This window comes from Netta rufina (genome assembly GCF_964035555.1).
Source record: "Netta rufina genome assembly, chromosome: 14".
NCBI lineage: Eukaryota > Metazoa > Chordata > Aves > Anseriformes > Anatidae > Netta > Netta rufina.
This window is the reverse complement of record NC_140137.1, coordinates 7,484,740-7,510,350: the sequence shown is the minus strand read 5'-3', so window position 1 is coordinate 7,510,350 and position 25,611 is coordinate 7,484,740. Positions and strand designations below refer to the sequence as shown.

The following is a 25,611-nucleotide window of genomic DNA, read 5'->3' as shown; positions in this document are numbered from 1 at the left end:
TGTTTTTCTGTGCTCTCTAGTGGTGTGCCTAAGAAAATGCAAGGCATGGAGTAAGGAGCTATGCAAGAGGAGGACACCCTGCTGGCTTAAAAGCCTTACAAAGCAGAGAACCCTAATTTGGGAAACCCTAAGGAAAACACCTGTTTCTTTTCACATACAGCTGTCAGGCTGTAAAGTCACAGGGGCTGTAATTTCAATACTAAAAATGATTACAAATATTCTGTGAGAATGTGTCATAAGTTTTTGTTACATGTGGATTTTGAATTCCTTTACAGCTTGGCTTCTTTGTGGTAAATCGAAAAATGTTTCTGGTTCTTTCTAGGGATCAGTACCTGTTTAAAAACAGACCAACAGATGGCCCCCCAAATTCATTTTACAGGTCCTTATACCCAAAGATAATACAGGATATAGAGGTATGTTTTCTGATACGTAATATCTGCAGCAGAAATAATGTTTCATACAGTTAATGTCTCAAAGATGTTGCATGTTAGAGCAATGAAGCAAATCGTGTGCATTGGCATCACTACCGCTGTGTGAGCTCTGGCTCTTCAGAAAACGTGAAAAATTCCCTCATCATCTCATCACTGCAGTACAGACGTTAATGTGTCACTTCAAAGCTTTCAGTGTTAACACTGACCTTTTGGGTTCTAAATAGTTTGGAATTCCCTTGGGGCTGTGGATTTTAATAAAATGCCAGTTTTAGGAAACTTTACTACTCCAAGACAATTCCATGTATTTCTGAATGTTTTAATATAGTGGTTGTTCTTAATAAGTGATCACTGTTAGCACTGTAAACACCAGTTACTTAAAGTGTAGCTGGTCTAGTAACTTGTTATTTCTAAAGCTGTCACTGAGACAAATACATTTTTCTGCAGTTTATGGGAGTCTTTTTTCCTGGCTCTAGTGATATGATGAGAAAAATGAGCCCTACAATAATAAACTCAGTAGGGCTACCAGTGGTAGGGAGATTGTAGAAGTGACTGATCTTTTGATTTAAAAACAAAGTTGTTTGTCTCACTGAAGGATAACAAAGTTGGGCTCGCTCTTCTAAAACGTCCTGATAGATCAGGATCATCTGGGTATCCTGCCTACCAGCAGAAAATTGAAATCTTGCTCAGGGTGCTGTGTACACACTGCAGAACTCTTAGGTTGTACCACAGACTGTAATGTATTTCAACCATGTGACAGACACAAAATTTTGATCTGAGACTCATTAGTGGGGAAACACATGTTTTGATGGTTAAGGCAGATGTGAACTAATGGAATCATTCTGCTTTGGGGGAGCAACTTTTTGCTCGCGACAGGACAAGGGGAAACAGTTTTAAATTCAGAGGGGAGATTTAGATGAGATGTTAGGAGGAAATTTCTCACTCAGAGGGCAGTGAGGCTCTGGCTCAGGCTGGATGTCCCATCCCTGGAGGTGCTCAAGGCCAGGTTGGATGAGGCTCTGGGCAACCTGATCTAGGGGGTGGCATCCATGCCCATGGTGGGGGGTTGGAACCGGGTGATATTTAAGGCCCCTTCCTGAGCAATTCCGTGCTTCTGCTATGGCAAATACGAATTTGTGTTACTTGGGACTCCATAAGCAAAATTAATCACAGAATCACAGAATCACAGAATTTCTAGGTTGGAAGAGACCTCAAGATCATCGAGTCCAACCTCTGACCTAACGCTAGCAGTCCCCACTAAACCATATCCCTAAGCTCTACATCTAAACGTCTTCTGAAGACTTCCAGGGGTGGTGACTCCACCACTTCCCTGGGCAGCCTGTTCCAGTGCCTCACAACCCTTTCAGTGAAGAAGTTCTTCCTAACATCCAGCCTAAAACTCCCCTGGCTCAACTTTAGCCCATTCCCCCTCGTCCTGTCACCAGGCACGTGGGAGAACAGGCCAACCCCCACCTCGCTACAGCCTCCCTTGAGGTACCTATAGAGAGCGATAAGGTCGCCCCTGAGCCTCCTCTTCTCCAGGCTGAACAAGCCCAGCTCCCTCAGCCGCTCCTCGTAGGACTTGTTCTCCAGGCCCCTCACCAGCTTCGTCGCCCTTCTCTGCACCTGCTCAAGCACCTCCATGTCCTTCTTGTAGCGAGGGGCCCAAAACTGAACACAGTACTCGAGGTGAATCTTGACCTATCTGTAATGTGTAGCTGCTGCAAAATGCAATCCAATTTTTGAATATTGCTATACAATTTATAAACATCAAGTGATACAGAAGTATTTAAGTATTAAGTAACCTAGGCATAGTAAGACCAAACTTGACATTTGCTTGCAAGCTGAGTGATACCCATTTTATTATTTGAAGGGAGATGTCTTTTTTGTATAAGGAATGGCAGTTATATTGTGGTGATGATGATAAGACCAGGGGATTAAGGGTAACTCTTAACATGATATTCTCTTGGGTTCTGCAAAATTTTGGCATTGTTTGGTTAAGAAACACAGCGTGAAAAGATGAGCTTTGAGATCACAAATCATTGGAGGAGTTCAACGTTATTCTATCCCAGATTTTTAAGATTATTGTTCTGAAACTCATTTGTTTAGATACAAGTGGAACATATGTATAGGAAATCTTCCTGTTATTAGAGATGGAGTGTTCCTTAGAGATGTTATGTTACGAGGACTTGTGACCTTTGAACTTCAGTCGTCTTTTTAATACTTTGATTCTTTAGTGGCTGCAGATCCACATAAGGTGTACAGAAACAATACTCCTGAAATGGACAGTTCTTGCCAGTAAGAAATAAATAGGGAAGAAAAAAACCACACAAATCCTCATGCTTCACTCATTGCCATTACTAGTATTGATATTAAGAGTAAAATATGTCAAAATCTGGGAGTGGAGAAAGGGTTTACCACTAAATATCTACTGTACTAGTGAATGGGTTTCTTGAAAAAAATGAATTTTGTTAAAATAGACCCTCAAATTAAGAGGACTTTTCACTGCACTGCCTGAAGAGTGTTGATGTATTCAAAACAGGCAGAGAACGCATCAGTGTTTGGAAATCAGGAAACACAAGCTTACACTACTCTCTGAACCCTAGCTTTGGGTTTCAACTCCTACGTTTTTATTTTCCATTATATAACGCTCACGTGGATGATGCGACAAACGTAGGACATGCTGAGTAAGGGGTTCTCTCATGTCAGGCTTTGAAAGGGAGTTGGAGCTGTAGCGCGGTGTACGTAAAGGATGGCAAGCCACGAGTACTTAAAAATAGAAATGTGAGTAATGAGCGTGGGAACAGCCGTCCTTTCCTTTCTGCCGTGTGCAAAGAGGAAACTCCAGGCTCCTGCCATCATTTGTGCCCGTTCCAAGCCACCGTCCCATCCAGCTGCTTTCCAAATGGCTTCTGCAGGTTCTAGCTGATGCTTTTACCCATAACGTGGTTAAGGGGCAGCGGGACACGTGGACAACTCTTGCATCTCCAGCTGAGTGAGGCAAGTAGAGAAGCAAAACGAGAGCTGTTCGAGGGAAGCCTCCTGGTGTTCTGAACCTCCCATCCCGTGCTTGTGCCTGTAAATCCAAGAACAACCTTTGGTCTTTGCTGCTTGCCAATCCTTTTGGGTAGAATTCCAGGCTTTGTCAACTAGCCTCAAGGCTGTAGGTGACCCGTGGATACTTCTGTAGAAAAGTGAGGCTGAAAGGAGCCCGGAGCTGTCTGCTCTTGCCTCTGAAACAAATGCAGCTTTGTCCGGTCTTGTAGAGGGGTGAAGCCTCTCCTTGAAAACCAATGGCTTCTTCCAGGGTCATCATGTTCAGTTCATGCAGGCAGCCTATTTCCCACTCCTGGTTCTTCAGAATGGCTCAGCTGGAGGGGGAAGGCAGGAGGATGAGGGTGTTGTGCCATGTCAACGTTTTCCCTGCTTAAATGCTGCTTTCAGGCTTTGTGAAATACTGCTGTTACGCAGGCTTCCAACCCGGAGTGGGGTTGGTGTTTTTGCTTATAGCCAAGGGTCCGATAATTCATCTGCTTCCAAAAGAATATTAGAATTTTTCTTATAAATCACCCTTTAAAGCACTTTTCACAAATTGCTTCCCTAAAGGACTGTCAAAAAGAAGCTTTTAACATTGTTTAAGAAAGTAGATGGTGGGTAACAATAGCAACAAAACTGAACTGTAGGATTTGGAGCACTTCCTAACTTTTCCTCTGCTTTTTTAAGCCTGAAATTACAGTTTCCCTCAGTTTCATCCCTTTCCCCTTTCCTTCATCTTTCAAAGCAGTGTGCAGAAGCTCTTAAATGAAACTTTCATCTTAGCAGTGATGAAGAATTTTCTATCTCTGAATAGCAAAATGTTTTTTCTTCAAATATTTGCCTGGATCTGGAGTAGGATCTTCCTGTTTCTGTCCGAGGGTCAGAGTTTAGGGAGCCAGTGATGAGCCAAGGATGCAGACACTCTATCCCTCTACCAAGGCTACCATATTAGCATTTTATATGATTATGGTAGTGTTTCTATAAGAAACTCATCTTGTATCTGAAAGAGGTGATTTTATTTTCTCAATACAGTAAAGCCTATTTGATGTACCTGAAAATCTTGTCATTCAGGATGTGTCCCGTGGAGGACAAAGATTAACCAAGTGCTGCTGGACTGCTTCTTGCGCTGAGTTCCTCCTTTCCAGCAGCTGGTGCTGAATGGGGTTGTGTGGGTAGAGATGAGCTCCAAGGGGAACATCCTCTATTCTTTCATTGATTGACAGAATTTGCAAAGTAATCCAAAAACCGAATTAACAATTGGAAGGAAAATTGAGGAATGATCAAATTTGCTATTTATTTCTTTCCCTGGAGGCTCTATTTGCGTTTTGGGTCAAAAGTCCATGCAACCACAAAGTGGTGTGAACTGCAAGGTAGCCCAGGCTCTGATTTGGCACAGGGAGGTTCCCCAGCCTCTCTGAACGTGTGTTAGTGCCAGTATCTGTTTATTTTGTGCCAAGCGCATTTAGGAACATAATGTCACTTCTGAAATCATTGGATTTGAAAATAAGAGGACACTTAGAGATCTGAAAATGAGTTCTTGGAAAGAAGTAGCTACTCTCCACCTCCACTGTGAAGCCAAATATTTAATTAGGTTTCATTTCACGAGAGGTGGTCCAGTAATTTTAAATGTCTCCAAGTTAGATGTTGAATTGCCAACCTCCTTTGGGAGTCTTTTTTTTTTTTAATGGAAAGCCTGATTTGGGGCTTATCAAAAAAAAAAAAAAAAATCTGTTTGTGAGACTTGTTTATAGTGAGAATTTTTTGCTGCGGGGTGTCCTGCGGCTGGGGGCAGTCCCGAAGCGCGGCGGCGAAGGTCAGCAGCTTGAAGTGGATTGTGTTAATCGGCAGCGTGCCAGCATGGGAAGCTCAATACTGCCGCTTCCAGAACCCCAAGTCCCTGGATTTTTTCCATATTATTTGTGAAGTATGGCCAACTACTCAGTTTTCCCTGCAGAACGAGCACAAGTATCTATTTCTTGGGATGAGCAGAGACTATTTCATAAAGGTTGCCCTTATCTTCAAGCACATGGCAAGTGCCTCGCCTTGCTTCCATGGGGGCTTACGTCCACCGAATAAAGAGAAGGTTAAAATGGGGTTTTGCTGAAGGCTTCAGGGAAGCTTGGTTTCAGGCAGTGAAACAGCGTGTGTTCTTACGCATTTTGAGAAAGTTGAGGTTTGAGAACTAGAACTGAAACTTTAAAATCTTGGGGAAAAATTGGGAAGGGAACGAAGCTGTCACCTCGATGCTAATGCCGAGAGGTCTCTGTCAGTGCTCCGGTGTACTCCTGAGGAAAGAGGTTTGTTAAGGATTACAGTAATTACGGTGCTGGAGAAATCTTACATGAGTGTGTGGGGGGAATCTGGTCAGCAATATACACCTAGATGTTTTTCAGCCAGCCCCTGAAGACTGCTCCACAGCTACTTCCAAAGTTGCATCTTAAGATGTTTCCGAACACAAGGGTCAGGTGTTTATTCCCTTCCTGGGGAACAAAACATCTGTACTGATCAGACCAGAGGTGCTCTCACGCTGCATCCCACCTCTTGACACCATCCAGTAATGGATGTGTGGGGCAGGGCACCGGGAGGGGACACAAGTGCACGTCTTCAGCCTCTTGTTCCCTGCCTCTACAGCCCCTCCTGCTGCTCCCAACAAATCAGTACTGGTGCCAGCCTGGGCGTTAAGACAGTCCCAACGCTGAACTCTTCTTTAGGCCTGAAACTTCAGTTTGTCTGCCTTTTTTTTTTTCACCTGATCTGTCTCAGCTGTCTGGTGTGTAGCACCATTTTGCCTCTCAGAGCACACTCTAAATTATGCTGTCAGCTTTTTCCCAGGGTGATTTCTTATGGCCCTCCTGTGTGAGTGGCCTTTACTGCAGTTTCTGCAGGTTTTCCTCTGTAAGAAATGAGCATATTCCACTGTTCAGATTTCTCTCACTCAGGGTCATAAATTTCATCTGTTCTTTTTTGAATGGGGCTTTAAAAAGGGTTCTGCAAAGCTGCAGTAGGCTCAGGAGTAGTTTTACTTGGTGGACCTACAGGCAGCTTTATACACATTGGATCAGTCGCACACAGAGAGAGGCAGCACTTCATCAATTTGTATTGTTCACATTTGGATCTTATCTGAGCAGCTGTAAATGATGGGAACTTAATTTTTGGATCTTTAATTCTGCCAGAAAATCATGCTTTAATTGTAAGACTTGCTAGGAAAAGCTTCCCATTCCTTTTTTCTCTAGAGTTATTTAGATTTTTGGACGACACTGTTTATGGCTCTTCTTCTGGTCTTGGAGTTCATACTAAAAGTGATGTTTTACCCCAAACTGATTTGAAAGCCTGTGTAATATTGGACTTGGACTGGCTCTCGGTAGTACACTCCTAGCTTTTTGGCCTTGCTTTAATTTCAGACTGTTCTTCGCAGTGTAACAATATAGCCTGAGTATCCTGTGATTTCTATAAATCAAGCCAGAAACCCACTTTTCAGTTACTGGAAGTTTTTTTTTTTTTTTTTTTTTTGTGAAAATGGGTTTTGCTTGTACTAAACACATGTACCCCAAACTTTAATTAACAATAATACAAATACTCGAGTACGGTATGTGTTAATCAAGCCCCGCTTCTCTAATTGTTAGTCTTGCTTCTGCGACTCTTCATGAAGATGGCTTGTTCTTGGCTTCTCAGGTAAATACCCAAACCTGGCTACCGTTGTTTCCTAAAGAGTCTTTGTTCAGGTTTGCTTTCTTGCTTTGTTTCCTCTGTCACTGTTTATTGCATCTTCCCATGTAGCACGGCAACAGTTCCTTCCATGCAATTCTCTGCATTCTTTTAGACTTACATTTAGCTTTGATTGGGGATAATCTCTAAAATATGAAGAGTTGTTGGTCATAGAGGAAATTCTTTGAGTGAGCAGTAGTGTCTGCATTTTCGGCATCAGTAGTATATAAATTTTCAACTTAGGCACTGAACGGTTCTCATCGGAGAGACCGAGTGTTGTGCCGCTCCCAGTTTTATGGCTGCTGCCTTTGACACTTCAAAGCATTACGAGAATAAAATGCAAATTAGTCACTTCTGGTGCTGTTCTTCTCAGTCCCATAGTGCATCGTGAGTCACGTTATTTCAGCTTTCTTACTGAAAAGGGTAAGAGAATGAATAGGGCAACAATAAACATAATGGTGAAGTAGGACAGCAAGTCACAGGATGCAGCAGGGAAGGGTTTGCAGCTCTTGGCCTTGTCTCTTCTAACAGCCGTGCCAGTTCATGTTCAAGATGTTAGTACATACATTTTATGTCCTGCTGCTTGCTTCCAAAGAAAGGTTTACTGGCTCAGGTGCCAGTGGGCATTGATGTCTTCGTGCCTGTGTAATTAACTGTGCCGTGCCTGCAGCCAGGCTCTTCAGCTCCTCTGCTGAGGTGGCAGCTCCATGGAGCTCTCTGACCACATCACCTGGTTCATCGCCTCGGCTCTGTGCAGCTCTCAGGAGGAGCTCTGTGAAGGGGATGGGTACAGGGCGAGAACTTTGGCTGCCTTGTTGCTTTGGCAGGGGGATGTCATTGGTGCTGATCCAGCTCCTGGGCTGCTTCAGGTTTTTTTTTTTATCTGTCTCTGCAGCTCCGTGCCCACCACTGGCACTCTGCTTCTTACCAGGGGTTTTTGGAAGTGATTACACATACAAGGAAGATGATAATGGTGTTTACTCGCAGGGTTTTTATCCCTCCACAAACTGTTGCGGAAGGAGGCTTTGCTATTGACACGCTTTGTTACTGTGAGGCAGTCATCCTGCTGCGGTCAGAAACCTCGTGCTTAGGCTGTTGTGGTAAGGACAGGACAGCCACTGCCCTGCAGACTGCTCTGGAAGACCAGCTTAAGCCTTCCTGGGAGTCTGCATCACGTAGTCCCTCTTCTTATGGCTGTTACAGAGGCAGAGAAGTTCTTTGGCCTTCCCTGTCTCACAGCAGCTTGGAAACCCAACAGTGAAGTCTAGATTCTCCCTGGGATCTTGGGGAATCAGTACTCTTCTTCAGAAGTTTTGTGCTTTTTCTTTCCTAATGGTTGGAGCATCTTCAGAGGATCCAGAAGGGGAAACACCTCAAAGATGCAAGGAGCCTGGTGCCACAGCCAATCCTTCCTTTTCTTTGCCTGCCAAACCCTCTTAACTTCATAAGGAATGAAATAGTAAGGCCTCTTCGCCCTGGTGACACGAGATCATCCCTTAAATGCTGTGAAGAACAAGAGTTTTGGGACTAACTGCACTTGTAAATGCCTCATGCCTGAGGAGAATCTGTTTATAGTACAAATGTGTGGGTTCCTCTTTCTGTCCCTTGTATTTTGAAAGCTGTATTCTGAGGGAACAGCCTCCTTGTGTTTTGGGATAAAGATGAGCCCACTCTGCAGTAACATTCACAAGGATAAAAACCCAAGGAACTGAACACAGTGTACGCTGTAAAATGGGGAAAAAAACCTGCTCTTAGATTATTCTTAACACCCAGGGTACAGGAAATATTCCAACTGTTAGTTCAGATGGATTGCATCTCTTACTGTGTGTGCATCCTCGTACCAGCGAATTTACCTTGGCATAGCCCGGAGTTGGCGATGCCTCCGCGTTTTGGGCTACTCTGCGTGGTTTTCTCTAAATGCCTTTTTTTATCCAGCTACCCATTTTTGCAGCTGCCAAATGGCTCCCCTGCTGGGGCAGATGCTTTGGCTTCACGTTTGTTCTTTATCCCTTGTATGTCCACATTTTGGTGTGGGTGTACAGCGCCTGTTGGCTACTCCGCTGAGCGTCTGAAGCGAGAGCAGCTTCTGTGCCTGTGAGCTGCGGGGCTGTGCTCTGCCCCATCCTCCTCCTAGCTGGGAAACCCACGGCTAGAGGCTGTGAACTTGGAGGCTTTGAGGATCTGTAGGAAATGCAGCTTCTGTTAGTGCTCGGTTTGGTACCCGAAGTGTGCAAATAAACTGCCTCTTCCATCGACTCCACGCCGCTTATAGCAGCCCATAAAAGCAGCGCGTTCCTCCTCTCCCTTGTCCACGCACGCGTACCTACTCGCTGTGTACAGAGCGTATTAAGATATCTCCTGGAAGGAGGTTGCAGATGAAAACTTTTACTAACTGTGCTATTCAGTAACAACCAGAAATTTCCTATAGCGAGCAGCTTTTATGTGGTTGCCAGTATTGTATTAAACATGTTCCTTTTTAGAGGGTCCTCCAGGTTGCCCACCCACTCAGCCGTATTTAGTCATCTAAAATAATGTTATTTCTCTATACGTACACATCTGTTTTCACTCTATTGCCAATTTAAATGCTGCTGTATATTCTCTGTGTATTGTGGCTACTTTCCCAGCACATTGAAAATTTACGCAGTGTAAGGGGATTTTACAAGTTCTCAAAAAACATCAAGTATTTTCCCACAGTAGCCACACTATATAATGTCCAAATGAAATGACATCTACTCGCAGAATTAAAATGTGCACCTGCATATGACTTACTGCTTTACAGTGCCTTCACATACATGTAAATAATACCTCAGTTTCTTTTATTCGAGGCCAGCATTTTCTTAGGGTAAGCTGATTATGGAGCTTCCTATAGTGCGCTCCTAAGAGCTAAGCCAGCTAGTGTCCTGAAATGTTTGGTCAGCATACTTCTACTGACTGCTGTTCTCTTTAAAAACCTCTAAATAAAAAAAAAAAAAGAATACTGATTTGTGGCGTTCTTAATGTATTCTGTAGCTATGGGTAATTGCTGTCACAGGACCCTGAGGCGTGAAGGCGCTCGGATGGTGTTTGGGCGCTCGGCAGCTGGAGTAATCCAGCGCCTGGTATGTAAAAGTGCAAATTGCAGCCCTTCCAAGAATGGGGCTTTGGGGAAACTCTCCCTCAGACGACTTCTCAGAACTGAGTGTCGGAACATAGATGGTTTCTGAAGCTGTTTAAATTGGCTGACTTGCATCTGTGATGCTCTGTCTCCGGTGTCTTCGGTGTTAGCATTGCATTTGTAAATACCTCGCCTTCAGGTCTCTAATTATATTGGTTTGTGCTGTTGCTGTCTTAAATTCGCTGCTGTTTCCAAGGGTAGGCTGTCAGCTCTGTAACAGCAAAGGAGTTAATGAGCTGCAGCTCTGCCCTCCGAGCACAGATGACAAATCTGCAGATAAAATTTGAGGCCTTCCTCCTTGGACCCTTCATCCCACGCCGAGCGAGCAGCACAACCGGCAGTCTGCTGCCTTCAGAGCAGAAGTCCGGGGCTGAGCCAGTGCAGTGCCAGGTCTGAAGAGCTTAAGCCCAGTTCGGTCTGATGACCAGCTGGCCACTAAAAGCTGATCCCAAACAGAGAAATGACTTTCTATCTTAATTAGTTTCCCCACCAAATTGGAAAAGAATGAGAAGGGATGAATAACTTGTCAGCGTGCTCTTCCAGAAGTCTCTTAGTTCTTATAATGTAGACAAATTCCCTTGGCACATCAGGTTTGTGTTATGATTGTGTATAATTGTCTCCAAGTTGCACAAAGGGAGATAATTGAAGGAGCAAACACATGGAAAACAGTGATAGGCTGTTTTCCCCTCAAACAGGCATGTTTTCCTAGAACTGGGAGGTCATACTTGCACTGTACTTTTGCCTTTAATTATCTTTTTAGTTGTTTTCCAATCCTGGAGAGGAGAGAGAGAACTGCATGGAACAGCAGAGGTGCCTGGCATTGCTTTTATAGTTAGGATTTGATTGTAAATGTGCTTTTCCAAACAAACTGACAGTTGAGCAGCTTCACCCCGGGTTTCTGTGCAGTACTGGGGTGGCACCAGGGAAACAGTCAAATCCGTGGTGTGTTCGGGTGCCTGTACTGGAAGGTGGGAGGCATCCCAGCCGCGCTGGGTACTGCAGGTGTTGTCCCAGTGTTCTTTGCATTGATTCTCTTACAGTGCTCGTTTCAGGCTTTCTAACCAAAATCCCATGTTTCTTAAAATCTCACATTTGTTTGAAACCAACATTGGTCTTCACACAAGTAGTACAGCAGAAGAAAAGGTGGAAATATTCTGGTTCTGCTATGAAATAGTTTGTCTCCTCTGAAGGTGTCAGGTCTCTTACCTTAAAAATGTATTTCAGAATAAAAATGTTGAGAATTACACGTAGATTTTAAGTTGGGGGGGATTTAAAAAAAAACAAAAACAAAACATCTTTAGCTGTTCTTCAGATGGTTTAATTTTTATAGCCCCAGTTAGTTTTATTTTTTTTCAGGCTTTAAGGTGCTTAGTAGCAGCTTTCGTGTCTCAAAATCTCTAGGATGCATAAAAACAGCTACCAGGTGAAATGGCTGGGTAGGGGAAGGGATGGGACACTACAAGAACTCTGCAGACAACGTCCATGTGGGGCTCTGTGTTTCTCAGGTGATGCTGAGCATGGTGTCATACAAGATCCCAGTTTGGTCTTTGGTGCTGCTGTCAGATGGTGGTGTCGATACGGGGGGAAACTGAATTCCAAGCAGCTCTTGTCATGAGAAAATAAAGTTGTAATTCATTGTTTTGTGTATTTTTGTGGGTGGAGGGAAGGAAACATTTAAGTCTTTAGGCTTTAAATTTAAGGGTGGACTTTGTAACAGTGGGAAGCATTGCTAGGCATTTTGGAGTGATCGTGCTCAAGCACGCAGCCTCGTGCCTAACTCCTGCTCATCTCCCCTCTTGTCAGACTATAGAATCGAACTGGCGATGTGGGCGACATAATCTGCAAAGGATTCAGTGCCGCTCCGAAAACAGCAAAGGTGTCTACTGTTTACAGTACGATGATGAAAAGATAATCAGTGGCCTACGAGATAACTCCATTAAGGTAAACACTGGGTAAATCTGCTTTGGAGGGACAGCTGTTGGCGTTTCCTTGATGTCTCTCGTCTCTTCTTGGGGTAGCGTTTATCTGTGCAGGGTTTATGAGATGGGATGTCCTCTGTAGCCCTGCAAAGTTTTCAGCTGCGTTTTGCTCTAGGAACTTTGCAGACTGCCACTCAGGAAATCAACACTGCTGGCTACAAAGAAATGCATGCACTGACTCTGAACAAGCAGAGAAATGCTTGTTCAGGATGTGATATCAGAGTTCATGTACACAAATGAAGGCGGTGTACTGCCTACTGTCCTTAGCCGTGTCTTTCTTCCTTGCTAATACGTAGCTTTCATGCAAATAGGCTGCTTTCATGCTAATATTCCCTGAGTGCCATGGCATTTCTTTTTGCAAACCAGGCTTTTATCTTTTCATTATCATTGTTTGTCTCACTGTTCTGTCAAAAACTTGCGTCAAAGAGACTTCAAGTTAAAAGGGAGGACAGGACAGACCCTCTGTTTGGACAGGCACTCTCTGGTTTTCTTCCTCCCTTTTCAGCAGCAGCAGTGCTTAAATTTCCTGAATCCATGTTCTGGATCTTGATAAGTCATTTATACTTTTTATCTTCCGCAGATTTGGGACAAGACAAGCTTGGAATGTTTGAAAGTATTAACAGGACATACTGGCTCAGTTCTTTGTCTGCAGTATGATGAAAGAGTCATTGTAACTGGATCTTCAGATTCTACAGTCAGGTGAGTGTTAAGTTTTTGAAAAAAAAAAAATAAAAAAAATTGAGTATTAGGACTGGAAACACTTGAAATAATCTCCAACTGTCAGAATCCCTAATATAAATATGATACAATTATCCCCAAAATAAGTAATTTGCACTTTGCAAAGCATCACATTCAGCACTTTTTTTTTCCAAATTTGTCTCGTGCTTTTTAGTGTTATGCATTTTGAAAGACTGTGACCTGTAGGACTCAATGTGAAGTGGAATGGCTGATGGGCCAACTATGTGGTGATTCCTCCTTTAGGGTTTCTCATGTCACCTGACATAGCTTAGTTATGACTTCATGGAAGGAAACTTGGTGTATATGGAGTGCTCATCTGACAGTGATTTTGATGGGTTTAAATTCTTGCAATGAATTCACTGGTCAGATGATGTCCAATACGCATATGCTCAGGTACAGTTCATTGGAAGAACATTGTGTCTTTCTTGGTGTCTTGTATCACTGTTACCAGTGGCAATCTATAAAACTTAAGAACTGATGGTAGCAGCCTTCAGTTACTGTAAAATTAGTAGTGATTTTTGCTTGATGTAAGCTAGTAGGTAGTCCTGGAGGGTGCTACCTTCCAGTTGCTACTGGTATGTGCTAACTGAATGAATGGAGTAAAACTGAAAAAAAACACATTGGGTAGTATTTGTTCTGTTCTTTAATCAATTTATACATTGTATAGGTTCTAATCATCCAAGAAGGAGTTGTAGAGTTGTGCTCATTGTTACACAGCCCTTCCTCTTACCGGTGGTCCCAGTTTAGGCTTTTTCTGGCTTAACTGCTCAGTGCTGTTAATTATCGCTTGTGACTCTTAAGAAGTGAACTCAGGTACTTCCCCAGTTCCTGTCTTCCTGCCCTTCCAAAGAGGAGTTAAGTAGCTGGAGAGCTCCGTGTTAGAGATGGTTGCAGAGCTTTGTGTTTGCACTACATACTGCACGTAGTCACCTTCCTCCATTTGGCATAAACTTCTTTTGTTTTACAGAGTTTGGGATGTAAATACAGGTGAAGTTCTGAACACGCTGATTCATCACAATGAAGCAGTGCTTCATTTGAGGTTCAGTAATGGCTTAATGGTGACGTGCTCGAAGGACAGATCCATTGCTGTCTGGGATATGGCATCGCCTACTGACATCACCCTGCGCCGTGTCTTAGTTGGCCATCGTGCTGCTGTTAACGTGGTAGACTTTGACGACAAGTACATTGTGTCAGCGTCAGGTGACAGGACCATTAAAGTAAGTTGGCAGAGCTCTCATCTAGGTCTGAATGTCTACCAAGCCAGAAAAGCTTGAGTGTTGCAATCTAAACCTGAATAGCTGAGGTTTTCATAAAGTTCTGTGCCTTTTTCTTTACCGTTCAGCTAGCTGCTTCCTTGTACTAGCTGCTAATGTCTGTATGCACATAACTAGGCTCGTAACATTTTTGTGGCTTCTGTTGTACAATTGCAAGAAAGTAAAGCCTGCTCACTGTTTGAACTCCAGTCTTTAGATCGGTTTGTTTGTTAAATGTGGCACATTTTGTGCCTTTTTCCAAACAGTATTTTTTATTTCAATTGGCAGTCCTGTTCCAGACGTGAAATTTATCAGCAGTTGCCTTTCCACACCACACCTTCCCAGCAGCTAAACCAAATTTTGCCATGTTTGAAGAATTAAAGTGCTGTATTTGAAGACTCTTACATACCAGAAGATTTGAGTTACCCGAAGTGTATTAATATAATCAAGGCGTTTCCCCATTCCCTCTCTAGAACCAGAGCTACCCTAGATTGTGCCAAAAAGCTCTTGGCAGTTTCATGCCCAAATATCTGCCAAAGATCCTGCTGCACTCTGTTGGAAAATGAGCCACTTTATTTACATGGATACTTTAGATTAGAACTTCAATTACATTTCACCAGCAACGGGCAAAGTTGGTCAAATAATTTAATCTTAAAGAAGCAGCAGCCACCAAACTTTTACAGGCTACAGCTTTGGTCTTCTCTTAGAAGTAGATTGCTAGAAATTTCTTAGGTAAAAAATAGGGGTTATTTTTGTGTATGGATGGGGTAACTTCCACTTGTAGAAGTGATTGCTAACTTACCAAGTGATTCAAGTGTCAAGTTCTCAAAATTGTTGGAGCAATATCTACCATTTCAGAATGTTTTGTTTATCACCCTCCCTCTGTTTCCCCTAACACCCCCCAATCTTTCTCATTGACTTGATGTGCAGTAGGACAGCAGTGCTGCTGGCTCTTGTCATTGCTAGGCCCCATAGTGCCAGTCTTCCTTTAACACCCCATAAGCAAGTTTTCATTCTGCTGTCCAGCAAAGGTCAGCCTCAAACTTCTGAGTTCGTAACGGCTTCTGTTGAAAGCAAAAAGCCTTTCTTTGAGCATAATTCTCAGAGGAATGTTTGTCTCACATTTCACAGGTCTGGAGCACAAGTACGTGTGAGTTTGTTCGTACTCTAAATGGGCACAAGCGTGGCATTGCATGCCTGCAGTACAGGGATCGACTAGTTGTCAGTGGATCTTCTGACAATACCATTAGGTAGGTGCCAACAAGCTGTTCTCCATGTGTAACAGAGCATGTTTGTACGTGGTAACAGGATTCCTCACCACCACCACCTTTGCTGCTGCCCTACCTGTGCAAAAGCATCTTTGTTAGGGCCGGCCGTTAGGGCAGATGATGTGTAACTGATACTTAATTCAGTGAGAGAGTAAACGTATCACATCCTCACGAAAAAGTGAGACCATGAGGTTCAGACAAAGGTAAGCAAAACTGTCTATTCCTGTAGTTCGTCATCTTGTTTCCTGATTGGAGAGATGAGCAAGATATTGGTCACTGGTTCTCTTAGTTACTTTGGGAACCTCTAGTAACCAGTGATTTATGCAGAATAGAAAAAAGTATTATGATTTCCTAAAATTATTTAGCAAGTATGCAACACTTAGAATAATAGAACCATTAAGGTTGGAGAAGACCTCCAAGATCATCTGGTCCAACTGTCATGTTGTCCCCTCCCCTGCCAATATCACCCACTAAACCATGTCAATATAAAAATTAATTGCATGTAATTTTGAATGAGTAGGTTATTTTTGATACACTCCAGCTGCAACACAAATTTCTCTCTGAATTGCATGAAAGGGACATCTAGTTCTAACCGCTGCCTTTTTTTTTCTTTTTCTTTTTTTAGATATTTTCCCCAGAAAACCATTTGATAGCATGCTTAAATTGCTGCATGTAAGTCCTAAGGAGCAATACTGAACCCGAAGCACTCACTTTTTCTTCTGTTTTCTTAAGGCTATGGGACATAGAATGTGGTGCCTGTTTAAGAGTGTTAGAAGGCCACGAAGAACTGGTTCGATGCATCAGGTTCGACAACAAGAGAATTGTTAGTGGAGCCTATGATGGGTATGTTTTTGAAAGCAATTTCAAAAGGTTTTGCTTTAACAAAGCATCTTCTGAAAGCCTCCGGGTCTTGTGTGCAAAATAAGGGTTCTCTTCTGACTTGAGTGATGGATCAATATTTAACTGAGTGGCTTCACCTCAAGCATTTCAGCACAGCAGGCTGCAGTTTTAAGTAGACAAACTGCTTTTCTGGCACTCTTCAGTGCACACCAAAATTGTTTTATCACTCAAGTTTGACTTTTCACAGAAAACAAACTTTTATTTGGCCGAAGTGACCACTAGTCTAAAAAAGTATGCATTCTTTTGTCTCTTCTCTCAGGAATTGCTCCTTGCCAGGTCCATGCACTCAGAGTACTTTAGGTGTTCTTTTTTTTCTTCTTTCTGTTAGTTTATTTTAAGACAAAATCTTTATTGAAGGAGTAAACATACCTTGTAGGGCTCTCAGAACTCTTCAGTTGCTCTTTCTGGTAAGTTGAAGGTAGGAGTCCCCACCATGAGCACTTCTTGCAAGACAGAAGTGTTTTCACTGCTGATTAGATTCAGGCCAACTTACATCTGTGTCTAAATTCTCCAGTTCTTTCTCTGTCCAATTTGTACTTCAAGTGAACAGTACAGCTGTTAAAAACAATTCTTGAACTGTTTGTCTCTAGCCTTTTATTTGTGTTTGTTGTGCCACTGGGGTTGGCAGTCTCAGCCTAATTCCTGTTGGATCTTTGCAATTCATCAGTAGTGCTGTGGGCTTTTGACTTGCTCTGCAGTTCTGAAATGGGTTGTGTATATAAAAATAGTTAATTTGTCTTTAATGTAAACAACCCACTTGGTCCATCACAAAGGCATCGTTGTATTTGTTGCTAAAAAGTACAAACCTATTTGTGTTTTGTGAGATTCAGCAGTAGTACTTAATAAATGAGAACATTTTGCTTGATGTTGATAAATTAGCTAAAGGGAAAATCTGGAGTTCTTATCATTGCTTTTAGATGTTTTTTCTATGTTTATACTTGAAAACATGATTATAACCTTCTTATTTTACTTTATAGCAAAATTAAAGTTTGGGACTTGCAAGCTGCTCTTGACCCTCGTGCCCCAGCAAGTACATTATGCTTGCGTACATTAGTGGTATGTAAAATTAATTAATTTGGAGTTATCTGAAATCTCTTATTTGAGAGTGAGAGGTGTGTTATTCCCTTGTAGTGGGATAGGTGAGAAACTCAGGATGTTCTCTGTAAAGCCTAGTCTGTTTCTTATGCTAAGAATAAAGAAAAATGTATTTATCATGATATTCTGAATTACTTGGATCAAAGCTTAAATGAAAAAGTTAAGGTTTTCTAGTTTTACTTTCTCAAATACTCCAAAAATAAATCATCCTGACAGTGTGTCGGATCATTCTAGTTATTGGTGTGGTTCCCTAATGTCATTGTAATGGTGGCTTTGAATTTCCCCTTATTAAGGCAGAGGGTGGGGGGAGGAATTCTGTGAGCCTTTCCCAAACAGCTTGGAAGGAAGAGATGTGTTAAGAGAAAGGGGGATGAGTTGAAAGGCTTGCCACAGGAACTGTAATCGTATCAGGGGACTACCAGAGTTAAGGCTGTTGCTTAAGCTGTATTTTTCCTTTTAATAAAGGTTTTGATTTACGATAGACTTAAATATAGATATTGGGGTAGTGACTTAATTGTTCTTTTCACTGAAATGTGCATGAAATTTTACTTCAGGAGTCAGTTTGACATTTGTCCAAGCTAGTAGCGACCCAAAGTTGTCTGTATGTGATGGTAACTGGGATATTTAGCTTGTGCTTGGCCTTTCCAACACCTGCAGAAGAGCTTACATTGCTAGAAATGCTTCTAGTTTTTCCTCATTTCAGTAGTCTTTGCATGGAGAGGAGATTTAACCATTCTTGTATTCCCTGTGAATGCAGTATGTTTAGTTTTTCAGTAACAAGTTGGTTCTTTCCCTTCAGTGAGCATACTGTAGCTCAGATTATAGTTTGGAGATGAATTTGACAGCTCCGCTTAGTTCTCTATTAAAGGTCGTGTAATCCTTTTAAATTGATTTAAAAATGGGTACACAGGTCAAAGAGGAGAACCTTTTCTGGGCCTGTTAGTGTCATTTTGAGCTTTTTTGAAAGAGCTGATGGAGCATATACTGCTCCACCTCATTTTTATACGGCAGCATTTGGACACAGTCTGCCTTTACTCGTAAGTGAGCCATAATGATCCTTTCAGCGACGTGTCCTAGATGAAGCTGTGATGTGGTGTGGTAGGGCTATGCAGAAATTGGGTTAGCAGCAGTGTTGAATGCAAGGTCTGATGTAAGAGAAGGAGCCCTGGTAGAGTGTCAGTGCCAGCCAACCTTGTAAATTGCTGCTTCTTGATTGATAGGCTGCTTTTGTCTTTAATAACCTCAGCATCTACAGCTGGCCCCTCTAGGGGAGATGCAGGGTTTTTACAAGCATTTGATTTGAAAGCTGTGTGTTTTGCTGAAAAAAAGCTTAAGTATGAAATCTGCTTTTCTTAAACTCAAGTGGAATTATAAATGAAGGGCTTCTTAACCAGTGCACAAGAATTTTAATACCCCATTCTGTGTCCAGATACATGTGCGAGTACAAGTGTAATGAAATGTTATCCTCTTCTTGGCCTGCTAACTGATTTCATGTTACTCACAGGAACATTCAGGACGTGTCTTTAGACTCCAGTTTGATGAATTTCAGATCATTAGTAGTTCTCATGACGATACGATTCTGATTTGGGATTTCTTAAATGTGCCACCCAGTGCCCAGAATGAGACTCGCTCTCCATCTAGAACATACACTTACATCTCCAGATAACAGTCTGCACTTTACTACCCTCAGAAGGTAAGTCTTTGTCTTTTCACATGTAACATATTCATAAAATTATCACACCATCTGCATGTTGGCCTACTCAAAACAACAAGCTGCTGTTTTCCTTAAGAAAATAAATTATGCCTTTATTATGCCCTTATGCCACTTGTGTTATCTAGCCTGTGGTCGTGCTTCAGCTTATAGAACTTGTCACGTCATGGTATCTTAGCCCCATGCCTTCTATAATCTCTCCTGTTGATAGCTGTGCGCTTAAGGTAAAACATGGAAAGCTATTATGCATTCACAGTGTTCTTGGAGATAGAGGGGAAACTTGGTATACTGCACAGGCATTCCGAGTACCCAGTGAAATCAGGGTCATTAGCGTTTTTGAAGCATCCTCTTCCCTGGTGAAATCTTTGTAACAAGCACTGTAACGTGTCTCTAGCAAACTGAAAATGTGTATGATCTTTGGACAAGTGCTCATCAGATACAAGCAGTTCTGTGATATGCACACGTGACAGGGAAAGCTTTCAGAACTAAAAAGGACGCGCTAGGCAACGTGGCAACTCAAAGCTGTCAAAAACGATGCCTGTGGACTTAACCTATTTTGTTTCCGTTTTTCTGCAATTCAGCATGCTTTAGTTCTCCAAGCACGGTGGGTAAAAGCTCTGCTGTAGATCTGTTTGTTAGAACAGTGGATTCTTTTCCTTATGTCATCTACATTGCTGCCAACAACTGCACTTTGTGCTATAAATAGCTGTGAATGCTGGGGCTTGGAAGCACACAAATTGCCTTACTAAAGCAGAGCAGTTGCCCCTTTCTCCAGTGCCCCGTCTTTGCCTGTGCTGATACTGGATGCTTCCAAGGAAGTGGATACACCGCAGCGACAGGAATTAGGAGTAATGTTGCCTCAACAGGAAGGATTTATTTTATTTGAAGTACGTAATTAGTAGTTGGCTTAAACATTGTGGGAAAAGCTTTCCCTGTCTTCGTGTTAGCGTGGATTTTCATTATCTATCTGTGTTTATTCCTGCTGTGGCAATGAGTTCCTCAGATTTTTCCATTCCTTCTGTAGGATCTTTGGGCTAGGAAGTACCTTGCCTTGTGAAGACTTCAGTCTTCTTCGGGATGCAGGTTCTTAAAAGTTACTTTCCTTCACCTGTAAGGATTCCTCAGGAAAGTGTTGGCTGCTTCATTTTCCTTAAAACCAAAGGAAATGTGTATATCCAGCTCTCTTAGATCTTGAGTGAAGAACAGTTAAATCAGCTCTTGTTGCTCGTACAAACTTGAATTCTGCCCTGTTCGAGTGTTAGGGAATCAGTTGTATTCCCTACACTATTTCATGCGTATGTCCTTATGCTCCCTTTCTAAGTGAAACACTCAAAATCTGAGCATAGTTTTTAGTGTCAGAAGTTATTACAGTATTGAATAAAACATATACTGAACAGTTAATTTAAGAGCTCCAAAGAAATTTTGACATCAAGAGCACTGCTGCAAGGGTAATCTAACAAAAACTCACTATTCTTTATAAAAAGAATAAAAATTTCTTTATTCTGCGTGCAGTGGAAGGCCAACAGAAATCTGCATAAGGTACTGTGCTAAACTTACCTTTTGTGTCAGGTGGGGAAGTGGCTAAAAGATGCATTTTCCTGGGAGATAAATCCTGAAACCACCCAAACAGGCAGGTCCTCCAGCGCTGCTTATCTGTCACTTCCACTTCAGAACTGCGTTCAGTCCAGGGTGGCACACTTGTGGAAAGCTTCATGCTGTCACTGATGGTCATGTCCAGAGGGACTTTGTCCTAGTCTAAGACAGGGATGCTGCCATTGCCTTCTGCGCCACCTGGGTCACTACCTAGATGAACTTCTGTGTGCGAACGCCAGGGCTTGTTGAAGTTGGTTTTCCCTCTCTGTGGAAAGCCTTTTCTTTCAGAATATTTTTGCACGCATTCTCATGCATGTAGAATAGTCTGTGTGAGAAGGTGACAACAGTTTTGGGCACAAACTTGATCCGTCTTCCAGTCCATTCTCTAGTGCCTTCTTCTGTTTGCTTGTAAGGTGGAGATTGGCGAATTCTTTTGTACAGGAAGCACAGCGCATTTGGCAGGTTTCTCTTATTAGCTTTGATTCATGGAAAAGCTATACATGGTGTGTCTTAAGCTCAAAAGAAATGAGGAGCTGAATAAAATGCATTTCAATTTGTTTGAACAGCAATATGCTGGTGTTCTTTCTTTCTTGCCATATGTGGCCCATAAGATCCACTGTCATGGAGATTTGTCGATGAAATATGAAGAACCCTTGGCAGTGTGCTCTTCCCTTCAAATTCTGCACACTTGACAGTTTTGAACGGCTTATGTCTGACTTGTCCCATGATGCAGAACTGGAAACATGCAGGCCTCCATATCCTGGGAACTGTCGGTGTTGGTAACGATGGTCCCTTAATAATTGTTTCCTATACAGGAGAGATGCTCTGATGTCACTTTATGACAGGTTTGTCTGAATTCAGAATCCACAAAACATAAATCTACATACAATTATGGTCAAACAGCTAATATTTCATTATGACATTTAATGAAACAGTTTTATACTCTTTCAAACATTATAGTCTTGTGAATTTTGAAACAGCCCTGTGCCCTTGCTTTTTTTTTTTTTTTTTTTAACAAGGCTTGCAATGTTATGCCTCTTCAAAGCGGATCATTTTTGACAGTCCTGGCAGTTGGCTGCAAGAGTTTTATTGCTTTCTGTTGAATTCCTGTTGTTTATTGTAACATGATAAAAATTGTTACCATATGATAGTCTAATATTCTTATATTAAGCACTAGGCTGTAGGCTAGGGGGAAGGGAAGTCAAGGGGGAAGTGCCTAAAGATGTTTTAACTTTTCATGAGAATTTCTGTACCAGAGCAGGGTTACTTGCCGTAGTCCACAAAAGTGATTTTGGGAAAGTAGCAAGTAGAATTAAGTTCGGATTTAATTAGCTACGAATTCGGTCTCCAGGCTTGTAAGAATCACATGACTCGACAACGTAAGCAAAACGTAAAACTACTTGACTTTGTTGTTTTAAAATCCTGTACACGGGAAGAGCTGAAATTTGTATCAGTGCAAACCGTGCTCCCCTGCAGCATGGAGGAGAAGGCAGTCCAGCTGCTGGAGGCTGCAGTTTCAGTGAGGTGGGGGCACTGAGCACGGTTAGCGGCTGGCCCACCCGTGAGAACAGTGCCAACCTGAAGGGACCTCTCACTCAAGGATGTGGGCTGTTGAGAATCCTGCTCTTTGCAGAATGTGCTCTAAATTCAGTTAGGAGGGCAGTGTCCCAGGAGGTGTCTGTCGTTGAGGGAAGTATTTGTAGCACAATGAGCTATGTAAAGGCCCCCTGAACGTGTCACGGTAAGTGGTGTGCTCCCTGTGGGTGTTTTGTTCCTGTAGTTTCAGCCTGGTGTATGAGTGGTGGTATGTGCCTAACCTTCTCCAGATGTCTCCAAATGTTGCTTTTGGACACTTGTGTTCTGCCACTTCAGCTTGTCTTTTGTCTTTTTCAGGGTTTCACAGTCTTGAACTACTGGATTTTGGCTACTACATGCCTGAAGATGTTGATCGACATCTAAAGTCAGAATTGGTTCTAGATGCTGTGTAGATGCAAAGCAGCACAAATCTATATCTAAATTTCTTAATCTTTCCTGCTCAGTGGTCGTCTTTGAATTTACTACAAATTCACTGACTTGGAGTAGATGAATTTCAGAAGCCTATCCTTCCCTGCAATGAGAAATCCAAAGCTTCACGTGTAAATTGTCCGTAGAACCTGAACTCAGATGGCTTGTTTTTCAGAAATAAATCAGAAGTCAAGAAAGGACTTGGCCTAATTTATATTGCTTTGCACTTTTGTCTGACTTTAAAGAAAAAAACATTCTCCAATGAAATTTGGGTGCCAAACACATACCCAGAATGTACAGAGCTTTGCTTTCAAAGTCACCATTGTCCTCTAGACTTTAATCTCATGACAGATTCAGAGCCTGTTTTGTTTGATAGGAGTGTACGTTGGACTCTTAGAAATATTTCTGAATTGCTCAGTAATATTTTTGGATTACAGTTTACTTGTTTCTGCACCAATAATTTCTTTTAAATTAAAAATTACCTGTAATTCAGGCTAGGTTATCTAAACTAGTTGTATAGCACTGTCGTTTCCTTTTAACTGTGCTCTGTACTACAGCCGTCCTATGCTTCCTAATGTTTGGTATAGTAAAACCTTTCCATGTGTGCTTGCCTCATTTCAAATACTGTATAAGCATGTAGATATAATGTACATAACCGTGTAACCTCCAGGTGCTAGGAGTCAGGATTTCCTGACACTACACACTAATACAAAATGTGGTAGCACTTGGCAGCAGGATGTTCTAACTACTGGCACTGTAGGGGTTAATATGAGTTACCTAGAAATTTTCTCTGCAAAAGGAGGTTTTCAGTATTCATTAGGATTTTTTTTTTTAATGGGAACTACATATTTTAAAATGTAATTTCTAAACTTTTTAAAAATTAAAAAATGTTTAATTTATGTTCTGTATCTTAATTTTGTGCCGCAGTATTTACGGATGTCTTTCTTTTAACACCAGTAGGGTCTCACGACGGCCTGCTGATGTCCTTCTTTAGCATTAGTTGGTCTGCTCAATGGAGAAGGTGCCATGGGCCAAAGTTAAATTTATTTATGTTTGATTTGTGACACTTCCTTACGGTGGAGTGGAGGTCCCTTCAGGTCAATGTTCTGATTACCATGCTAGTTCTCTTACCTGTGGCTATCAGCTGTAACCATATTGCAATGTCCTGGTCATGGTTTCTCTTTGTTAGCATGCTTTAATTTGGAAACCTCGGTAGTTTCTCACATTGTCATAGTCTCCCCTCTAATTTATGTGGTCGTATAAACGCTACTGCATTTTTCTTATGTCAGAGTAAGACATGGACAAATGCGAATTTGAATATTTTATCTCCATTAGCCATGTGTGACTACGCCTGTTGGTGGCTTTTCTTTAATGCTTCAGTCAAACTCAGCGTGAAATACACCTGTTTTCCTGGGGAAGATGTGTGTTGGCACAGAAATGTATTGTCATTCCTTTGATCATTGTATGTCGTGTATTTTTGTCCTCTGGCAGCACTTTCTTGGGTTTGAATTTTTCCCTTTTACAATCAGAAAGGCTGAGGGATGTCAGATTGCCGAGGGATCGATCCTGAGCTTACCAGCAGAACAGCTATGGTTAGGTGCAGCATTTCTGTGTCAGACAAGTTCAGAGAAAGCATCCATCAAGACATTACTGAAACGTTACAGAAGTGCAACTCAAGGTTTTTTCCTCTTCACCCTTCACATTGAGAGAGGTGTTGGGATCAGTGTTTAAGTTAAACTTAACTCCCATTTACGTGTTACTACAACGATATTTATTTCATCAAGATGACCGAATGTGATGAAGTACAGAAGGTTAAAAACGCGCTCCTAAGCGTCCATAAGATCACTTTTTGGTAAGCTTGACAGTAGTTTGTGAAAGTGTCTTACTTTACCCTTCTCATCTAATAGCTTTAATATTAAACTGTTTAAAAAGAAAATCTGTCGCAGCCCTGAAGAAAAAGGTATTTGTTTCTGAAAAATGGAGTCCTTTTTTAAATGCATGTGTAAGACTTAAATTCCTGTTTTTCCTTGGGAGATAATGGTATTTGAACATGCGGTCTAAACTTCTTTGTGCTTTGTGTAACATAGCAGTGGACTTTTGTGATTGGCACCCAAGGAACTTGACTCCTGGGATTAATGGTAGTGATCCTGGCTGCACTCTGGACTTTGTTTTGCTAACATAAATGAGCAACTGTACATTACTGCTATATTAATGTTTCAAAGCACTGGGATAGTCTAATTCTAACTTGTAATTATGTTTGCCAATTATCTGTTTGGAAAGTTGGTGTATGAACAGCTTATTGAAACTGTTAAATTGTACAGATATCGTTCATGATCTAAAGCTTTGTACCGTGGAATGTGCTTAATAAAAAAAAGTTTGAACTTAATTTGTCAAATAAATGGATCAATAACGTCATCTAACTAAATGTTGGTATCATGCATTAGTTAACATGGACGCGGTGAAAAACTGCACTGAGCTAGTTCACCCATCTCGGAGAAACTTCTCTGCTTTGCTCTGCAGCACTTCTGGTCCGTGCATCAGCAGAGACATCACAAGAATTATTTTATCAAGGATGCAGATAGACTTTTTTAAAGTATTACCCATTTCCTGGGCTACTAAAGCAATTCGTGCCCTGAGCCCTGTGCACATAAAGGGTCTTCTGATGCTAGCTGTGTCTTAAGAAAAACTGCTTTTCTTGGGTTTTGTTTTGCTAATGTGCAGTGACTAGGGTGCATAAGTCCTTCAAA

General features: G+C 41.9%; 1 protein-coding gene across 5 annotated transcripts in view; it reads left to right on the top strand.

Moving 5' to 3' along the window:
- The window catches only part of FBXW11 (F-box and WD repeat domain containing 11), a 72,534-nt gene extending 47,267 nt beyond the window's left edge, over window positions 1-25,267 (top strand). For all 5 annotated transcript variants that reach the window (XM_084295137.1, XM_084295139.1, XM_084295136.1 and 2 more), the window contains 9 exons: window positions 323-413; window positions 12,127-12,264; window positions 12,883-13,001; window positions 14,008-14,257; window positions 15,425-15,543; window positions 16,294-16,404; window positions 17,439-17,517; window positions 19,061-19,249; window positions 22,754-25,267. In XM_084295137.1, coding sequence (XP_084151263.1) covers window positions 323-413; window positions 12,127-12,264; window positions 12,883-13,001; window positions 14,008-14,257; window positions 15,425-15,543; window positions 16,294-16,404; window positions 17,439-17,517; window positions 19,061-19,222 — 1,069 coding nt within the window. In that variant the 3' untranslated portion in view covers window positions 19,223-19,249; window positions 22,754-25,267. The remainder of the gene's footprint in view (window positions 1-322; window positions 414-12,126; window positions 12,265-12,882; window positions 13,002-14,007; window positions 14,258-15,424; window positions 15,544-16,293; window positions 16,405-17,438; window positions 17,518-19,060; window positions 19,250-22,753) is intronic.
- Window positions 25,268-25,611: the final 344 nt, after the last annotated feature.